The sequence below is a fragment of the Plectrocnemia conspersa genome, unplaced genomic scaffold (genome assembly GCF_051122295.1).
Source record: "Plectrocnemia conspersa isolate PC_06_02 unplaced genomic scaffold, ASM5112229v1 ptg000009l, whole genome shotgun sequence".
Taxonomy (NCBI): domain Eukaryota; kingdom Metazoa; phylum Arthropoda; class Insecta; order Trichoptera; family Polycentropodidae; genus Plectrocnemia; species Plectrocnemia conspersa.
In genome coordinates, this window is record NW_028277173.1 from 26,820,579 (window position 1) to 26,830,159 (window position 9,581).

The 9,581-nt window shown below is 33.5% G+C and overlaps 1 protein-coding gene across 8 annotated transcripts in view; it reads left to right on the top strand.

Annotated features, from left to right (window-relative positions):
* Positions 1-3,397, top strand: part of LOC148232483 (uncharacterized) — a 45,666-nt gene extending 42,269 nt beyond the window's left edge. For 4 of the 8 annotated variants that reach the window (XM_088191634.1, XM_088191636.1, XM_088191639.1 and 1 more), the window contains exons 6-7: positions 43-2,173; positions 3,135-3,397. In XM_088191634.1, the coding sequence (XP_088047760.1) occupies positions 43-2,173; positions 3,135-3,196 (2,193 nt within the window). In that variant the 3' untranslated portion in view covers positions 3,197-3,397. The remainder of the gene's footprint in view (positions 1-42; positions 2,174-3,134) is intronic. The other 4 variants (XM_088191635.1, XM_088191640.1, XM_088191641.1 and 1 more) reach the window with 1 other exon arrangement.
* The last annotated feature ends 6,184 nt before the right edge of the window (positions 3,398-9,581 follow it).

Genomic DNA, 9,581 nt, shown 5'->3' on the forward strand with positions numbered 1-9,581 from the left:
GATTCGTTCGATGTCACGCATGCTCATGTGTTACGTTTTCAGAAATCATTTGATGAGAATTATAATTCTGTGCAGAATGTGAACTCGATCGGCGGACAGCACGCGAAGAAGACGAAGCGCAAGAAGCTGGTCAAGAAGGAGACGGCGATATTGGCGGAGTTGATTGAGGGTCATCTCGGCCACATAGATAATATAGATTTTTTAGTCGAATTTATCGAATCCGGCGTAGAAAACATAGCTCAAACTGGAAAATATCAGTCAAAATCGACTTCGGACGTCGGAATAAACGGAAAAGTGTCCTCTAGTCAGGATAAAAAGTATGATACTTACGACAAGTCGAATAAGAAGCGATCGACGGAGCGCAGATTGAAAGATGGCAAAATCGATTCTAAGATAAAAAGGGCCAATTCTATGGAAGAACTCTCTCATAGGAAGCTCGACGATCTTACGACCACCACCAAAGACACTTCTTCCTTGCGAAAATCGAAAAAATCGTCCGGCGTCCAAGCAGAATCGAACACGAAACCGAACGAAAGAAGATCGTGGTGCAACGACGTATATTCTGAGTCGTACTTCAAACCGGACAAGAGTAACGAAACCGAAGCTACTAGTAGTTTAGATAGTGCGACGGCCTCCAGTTTGACTGGCAAAAATAACAAAAAAGCGAAGCCGTCTGAGATTGATTCGTTAGATTGCGATCCGTTTTATAATATCGAAACATCCGATTTTCAAACGGTCACGAAGAAGAAGAAAATCAGGAAAAAACACGGTTCCAGCGACGAAAATCAGAATCGTCATAACCATTCGGGCAATAATAATTTGCACGGTTGTAAAATTGTGTTCGGCGGTCGTTCTATGCACGAAAGAGACACTATTTATAAAAGGCTGGGACACGGAAGTCGTCCTTCCGCTTCATCTCCGCCGTCCGATAAAAGCAACGACTCCAACGACGACTTGGATTCGGTCCATTCCCTGCCGGCCGACGCTTCGGGCGAAAGGTTGCAAGCTTCGTACGCGGACATGGCTCGCGCTGCTCCTCCGGCGTCGCCGCCGCCGCCTCCGCCTCCTCCGCCGGCCGTCGTCGCCAGACAGCGAAATTTCCCTGACCTGATCGAATCGTGTAACTATTACTCTTATGACATTTTATCTCAAGAGATGGAGAACACCAAAAATCTTCTACTTAAAAATTATGCGTTGTTAGATAGCGATAAAAATAAAGTTATTAAAATTAATTCGATCGATACGGATCACGGTATTCACAAGGCGTACTCTCGCGAACAATATCCGGCTCTGGATTCGCGCCAGAAGAACGATAAGCTAAAATCTAAAGTCGATAATAAAATACAGAATAAAAGTGTTAATCAGACGAGTGATAAGAAAAATAAAATTATTCCCAACAAGTGTCTCAAAGACGAAGTTTATCTCGAGAACTGTTCGGTGAGTTCCTTCGAGGACGTAAACTCGAACGAATATATTAATTTTTCCAAGATCAACATGGTCAACGTGAACGAATCGTTTAATCCGAAAATGATCAAGTATCATCCTGGCAAGATCGACGGGTTGATTTACAAGCCTCCGGATGTAGTTCTGCCGATTGCTGAAATGGCGCATTCGATCGATAATCGTCCGGCCGTCATCATCATGAACGAGGAGTTGAACAGAAATTCCGATAACGTTTACAACATCGACGGAATAACGTTCGGTTTCGACATCAACGAACAGTTGATCAACGGCGATTCTGGATGCGTAATGGAGGATAGCAGCAACGCTATCGATATCTCTGCGTGCGCCAATGGATTGAATAGCAGCGATCTTTCCAACTCTCCTAACATCATATACAATTCGACGATAGACTTTCCCGCAATCAACGAGAAACCTTTCAGGGAGTACAACGACAAGGCGAAGAACAACGAGGATTTCAAACATTCCAAAAAGTCGAACCGAGCGTCCAATAAAGACGCTGCCAAGTTCAACAGTAAGAACAACGAAGAGCTTCATGCCGATTCGAAATCCAACGAGCCGACTTGCAACGGCAACAAGGAAGAGGAGCCGCAGGGCGTGGCTGTGGTAGAGGCTCGCATAGGACGAGACAGGGCGCTTCGGTACATCGCGCCCACCACCACGTCCAAAGACATCTACAATCTCGACAAGATTGTGCATTACGTTGGAATGGGTGAGTTCAGTATTTTATTTAACTCTATTTATAGCAACAAATTAAATGGGTCAGAATAAAAATCCAATCTCAATCAGAATTTTATTAACAGTCTGGTTATAATTATATTATTCAGGGTCAGAATCAAATGATTAAGATAAATATAGCATACAGTCAGAATAAAAATATTGGACGATCAGAATTAAAATAATAAATAGTCATAATTTTATTATTTAGGTTCAGAATAAATATCAAATGGATAGAATAAAAATAGCAAACCGTCAGAAAAAAATATAGGGCGATCAGAATTAAAAAAAATATTAACTTTTATATATATAAATAAGCAATAAATTATTTATTTTAGAAATATCTTATAAAATATTTCGCTCACACCAAAACTGTTGGACTGGTTAGGTGCGTTGATCAGAACATTGAACACCCCATGAATAATTCTCAACGAATCTATTTAATTGTATGTAGGACGCAAACGTATTCAGAGCAACGAACGAAGTGAGAATAACGATAGTGCGGCGGCGGAGATCATGCTTGGCTTATTGTGTATATTATAACATTATTTTACACGTCTTTCTGATGTAAATGTAATTGCATCCCATGAAAATGTATGACAAACTTGGACCCAAAATTAACCAGTTCGTGTGTGGTTTTACTCTTGTGTATTTTGAAACTGTAGGGCTGTATTACTAGCTGTCGAGACTCGCATGCCGAGAGTTGGACACTATGTTTATAATCTATCATAAAAACTCGTTTTAATATCATATTACTTTTAAAATATAAAAATAAGTAGGTCATTTTCAAGGGCCGATATATTGGCTCAGGGAGTTTTTGGCAATTCTATGAAAGCCTATATATCGGCTCCAGGCTTAAAATCTATTTTGCGTTTCAATAATGCATTTGCTTTTTGATTTGTAATTTTGACATTATATTGTTTTAATTTCACTAATTCTTATTTTTTCTATTGCAGCTTGGGACGACATTATCAAGTCCTCCGGTGATAAAGTATGTTACTTTAGCGAGAAGCAATAAGTTTTGGAAATCGACATTCTCGTTGGGGAGCGTGCCTTTGGATTATAAAGTGCTGTAGTGAAAAATAAACGCTAAAACACTAACGCGCGCGTTTATACAATAATAATTTATGTTAAACTAACGACAATACGATAAAGAATTTAGTGACTCGAATCATAATAAGTGTTACTGCTTAAAAACTACAAAAAAAATTAAATAAAATGCATTTAAATTATAAAATACACTCACATTACACATAACACGTTGAATAACATTGTTATATAATAATAATAATAATAATAAGTGATTGTATATGTATACTTTTTTATAAAAAAATACAAGGCTTAAATATACATATATACGTTTATATATATAATATATAAATTTGTACATACGACATATAGAGCATTTTAATAGTCACTTTACAAAGATAAAATGACTTTTGAGAATGCTCTATATATTATAAGATATTGTTTGCTGAAAATTGTTTTAATGTATTTATTATATTATATTATTTTTTTATCGTTATGTTATAGAGGTGGTAAAGATGATTTATTTAGTTTATGTCAGCATTTTTATTTTGTACCAAAACCGATCGTCGTGATCAGAGCACGAACGATGAATCGTTTTCATTTGTAGATTTTTTATTTGTCATCGATGAATATGCATAAGCGATGTCTGTGATGATTTGATTTCGGTATAGAATAAATAGACAATATCGAATCGGTTAAAACAAGTGTTGTTTTGTGTTGTTAAATTATTTGTTAATGACGGACAATGCGGATTCATATATTAATATATACTTGTGACAAAATGGACGCATCGGTGACGGACAGGCGGGCGCTCCGTCGCGACACAATACCAAAGGTTCACAGTGTGTGATTTTTGCGTTGCGTTTTGTCACCCAATCAGTTCCTCGCTACAGTCTGCACACAGTTGACGGTGTGCGTGTGTGTGTATATATTTATACCATTTTTGTGGTACAGTGATTAGTGATTTTAACAAAGACGAAAAATATATTTTTTATTGGAAACTGTTCAAGTAAACGACGGTGATCAGTGTGTGTTGACAGCATTGGCGTCAGTGAAAAGTGAAAGAAACGGGAACAATTATTTATTAAAGACTGGTTTTTAACGGATGCGAGTGGCGCCGACGTCGTTTCTCCCCTCTGAAGATGGATTTTCTTCACTCGAGGGGATTGTGATTAGAACATCGGAGAGTGACTATACACATATACGTATATTATATCATTAAATATATGTGGTGAAAAAAATAAGTGTGTTATTGTTACAGTGAATTGTTGATATAAGGGATCGGTTTGACCGGTGTAATAATTTAATGGAAAATTTAGATAATTAACAAAAACATATATATATTTATATATATATAAGAAACGCTTAATAAATGTGTGCGCTGTGTTTATATTATAATAATAATAATTGAAATATACATGTGCATATATTTGATTTAAATATACGTCACGAATATATACGATGAGATCCTGGCTATCACGATCTTGCAGCTTAAGAGATTCGGGGTCTTATTGTGTATCATAAAAAAATATATATGACCAAGCTTCAAAGCTTATTATGTATGTACGCGGGCAGTTAATCATATTGTATATGTGTATATATTCGATCTTGTTTATTGATATTCTCAGCTTGACTTTTGATTTTAAGAACTAAAACTTGAGCTGTGGGCGTCTTTTAAATATTTATATTTGACATTCTACATGCTGATTTATTTTATTAACAATCGGTTATCATGATTTAACTTTACTGTAAATGTACATGTTTAACGCACTACTGCCAAATAAAAAAGTACTAATCGCCTTGCAAATTGAATTGGATAAGTTTCGCTCAAACATGATGCAATATTCTGAGGGTGTTTACTGTTTGTTTTTACCGTGTTTAATGTATATTTGTTTTGTTTACATGCTTGTACATTGTAAACGAGACTAGACTGATATTAAAATTGTATTCGGTCATATAAATTTGTGCAGTCAAATTTTATTGAATCAGATGGTCTCGGGAATATTCGAGCTAAATTTAGAGATTTGACTGTGCAAAATTGACTTATTATCAATCAATTTTTGAGCAATTGCTAGAACCATATTTATTATGTATGTAATATAAATGAAGCGTATTAATTATTTCTACTGTTTTATTGTTATATATGTCTCATTTATAAGATTCATCTGGATTGTTTTACCTTTGAACGGCACAATAATCGAATATGTCAATATTTATCTGTAGTAGTTGTTTAGTATATGGGAGTTTTTCTTTAATTTGCAACGTCTCAATGAACCCATACACTGATTACTGTATAATCGAATAAATTTTTAAGTCACACGTAATGTGTAATAACTGTGGCAAATTAAATTGTTAAATTTGTTATATAATGATCGACTTTATTATAAAAAAGTCAGTAAGACGCGTGGGTAGAATAGTTATATATGTATGTATACATAATATGAAATAGCTCGATATATTATATGATATATTAAAAAAACGACTGAAAATAGTACACAGGAACCGTTCTTCAACCCTGCCCTGTTTTTAAGATGTTCAACATCTTCGAATGCGCCCTCTCGATTGAGGCAGACAACAGATACACCCATGCGAATGTTGCAGTTGTATAAATTTGTACAGTTTGTCTTAAGATGTGTTTTATTATTTTTTAGCTGATAAGCTATAATATTATTGTACACACACACTCAGAACCAGACTTGCCTATCTTACATTTTCATTGTTAATTTCTATGTTCGATGATAAGAATGGCCAATGTAAGTCTGGCTCCAGGCTGCTCGGTTAATTTTCACCTTCACATTTCCGCTCTTAAGTTATTATTATAAACATACAAGGCTGAGTCGAATGGATATCTTACTTGCAATTTATTGAAGGATCGTTTTGGCAACAGTATTCTCCTCTGTATAATCGTACTACTCTCCAGTAACAATTCCTCCTAGGAGTCGTTAATTTGTCATTCTTTCAATTCTAAAGTCAGCTAAAGTGACGCACATTGTGGAACTGCATATATTATTTTTTTCTAGAATAGTGCTACTTTCTAGTCCATTCGTAAATTTTCTGGAGTGACAAACACATGCATCACTATACTAAACCTTCATTCTTTAAATGCAAAAATCGAATGCTCTGCTCCACTTTGGTGCGTGTTGCAAGTGCGGCGGCTATTTTAAGCTACTGTTTTGCCTTTGTATTGCATGTTTGATTTCGTTAGTTTTCATTCGACTCACTCTCGTATTCGATGATCTTTCGCCCGGGTCACATGTTGAATATATGGGTATAGACCGTGGTGTCTCCGAAGGGCGTAGTTAGGTGTTTTAGAGCTGTTAATGAGTTTGTCTCGGTAGAAAAGGCATAGGTGGCGAGCCATACGGCCCCTTGTATATACCTTGGATTCGTTCCGTTGTTCCGAGGACGACGATAATAAAAGTAAAAATTATGTTTTGTACATATTTTTGAATAGCTGCGAAGAGAGACTTTATAAAACGGATGCAAAATTTGCGAGGACCCTTCATTTTGTACTGAGAAATTATATTTAAATATATTGATTACATATATATAAATATATATATATATATATTATACGTATGCAAGAATTGAAGTGTATTAATTCGCAAAATGTGACTGAATGAAGTCTCATGTTTCTTTCTCTTATTATTGATACAAAATGATCTAATTTTAAAAATAAGCACTTCTCTGATTAGCTTTTGTCTGTTTACAACAGAGCTGAATGATGTAATGGATATGTATTTATATTTTAATTCTTTATGTTCATGAAATTTATTTATTATAAACGTACACGAGACGTCTATGATCAATCTAAGATTTTGTGCTGATCATCATTTAATCATATCAATAAAAAATATTATTAATTAACGGCAGCATTTTCTCATTATCCTACTCTTGAGAAAACTCTCACGGAATCCTTTAAGACTTTGAAATAAAATATTGTAATTTAACTCATTTGGACAAATTTGAGATTGCCGATAGACGTTGCATGTACGCCGCGGAGAGAAATACATCAAAAAATGTTACCAGTATGTAAAACGGTGGTGTCATTAAAGTTGTTGATATGTTTTTAGTGAAACGCTAAGACGGTTTCCGGCCTTTGCGAAGCGACATTGATGCACCTTGCATTTGGTTCTCATAGTCATGTTTATATTATGTATATTTATATTTTTATTATTGATCAATGTTCGAAGGATAATTTTAAATTATTAATTAAAGAAATATTGTAATAATGTGCTTTACACACAGGCGCATATTTAAGTCAATGTTGTATTTTTATGAATTTTGCAGTCGCGGCTCGTTTAAATTATTATATGTATGTGTTTACTTTTTTCGATGCGTCACTTTTTGATCGAGGGTTGACGATGCGAGCCGTGACGGCGTCGATGTTGATATTTTTGCATATCATTCAAAAGCCCGTTTTCAATAGAATACGAAAATATTATTATATATATATATATATTTAATGTATGCAAGGACACTAAAATATGTTAACATTCACCTGCGGCGTCTGGAGCCTCATCGTTCTTAAAGTCGAGATTTGCGGTGACTCGAATTTAGATAGATCATAGAAAGACGTGCACTTGGAATATCGCTTTAAATACGCATCAGGCGGCAGACAAAGGTGACTGTATCCGAAAAATTAAAATAAAAATTTTAATAAATTTGAGAGAACTTTTTTTATTACTTACATATTTCATTTTACTCTTGAGTTTTTTGTTTAAGATTAATTTTCTCGCCAATTTTAGGAGAGAATAAATTTAGGATAGTTATGTGGGGTTACGAACAATGGTATTTTAGAATACTACAAGAAAGAAAGTTTGGCTAAACAAGACATCGGTGAAATTGTATTTTCAGAACAATATTTATTTAATTTATTTATTGATATAATAGCTAATTAAATTTATAATACAACAAAACGTATAAAACATAAGTAAATTATTAGATTTATTATTTAAATAAATACTTTGTTTTGTAATATTGATTGTTTATGCATTACAATAATTAGAAATGAGCATTAAATAAATGCACAGATTGAGCAATATTTTATTTGTTTTGTGCATTAAACTATATAAACTGTACATTAGCGTTTCGTTACTGCAGCGAACGACTGAAGCTAAGCAGCATTGGGCGTGGTCGTACTTGAATGGGTGACTGCTTATAAATTTTCTGGAAAAGTATTGTATGTTTTGAAATAAAGTTTAACTTGAGTTTATTATAATAAAATAGAGTACAATTTAAACGAGCACTATATAAAATAAAACGCGCATTTATTATAAGCGTTTTTAAAATTAAAAGAATATAGTGAGTTTTCTACGGTTTCTTTCTGGATTTGCGCCTGCGGTTCGGTTGAGTTAATTACTTATATTATTATTTACAGGAAAATTACCTAATGAAATTGGTCGAGAGCGTTTATTTGGAACACAATAATAATAGTAAATGCATTTTCAATAGCTTACAGTCTTTTAGTGAAGAAGTGGAAGCAAGAATTCATATTCCTTAAGTATTTTCAAGAAGAATGGTACAATAAAAACAAGAATAAGTATGAGAATGCTTCTCCAAGAACTCCCAAGTACCAACAATAGTCTTGAATCCATAAAACGTGTAATAAAAGACATATAATATACAATATATATATTTTTACCACTTTCCCGATTTTTATGTGTTGATGGAAATGATAGAATCATTTTCTAAGTAATACGAAAATAATACTCAAGGATTATGGAACGAGGTTTTATTAAAGTATAGGGTGGCGCGCCGTATTACAGTAGCCACAGAGTAATTAAAAAAAATAGATTTGAGTTTGGGGAAGGATACTAAAAATAAAATAAATAATTAGATATTTTCATTTAGTACTACACAAAAACAGTTTAAAATAAAAGTATTTCTTTTTCTGTTTAATTTATCTATATTTAAGGCTAAAAGTAATGTAAAATAATTGTTTTTGTATAATATAAAATGTTAATAAGCATTTAATTATATATGAATTAATTTAGATATTAAACAGAGAAGTAGCGATTTTATAGCTTAATGGAGTCACCGCTATTGATAAATATGTATGAAAATGTTTTATTGTAGATGTTTTGAAGTATGTTATTTTGATAAAAATATTTATGAATAATACAACTTTTTAGAATGGTAAATTATATTTCAACTAATATTACGGAGAAAGGAGAAGGGGCGATATTTCATGCAAAGGCAAAAATTTCGCCACTATATATAAGCTTACGATTTTTAATATCGAGTAAATCGCCGTACTCAAAATTTTGGCCATGCCTGTTTATATTTTTTTAATTAAATTTTGGCCTTAGCATTATATTTGTTGAACCTTATTTAATAATATATTTAAAAATAAAAACATAAAATTCTATATG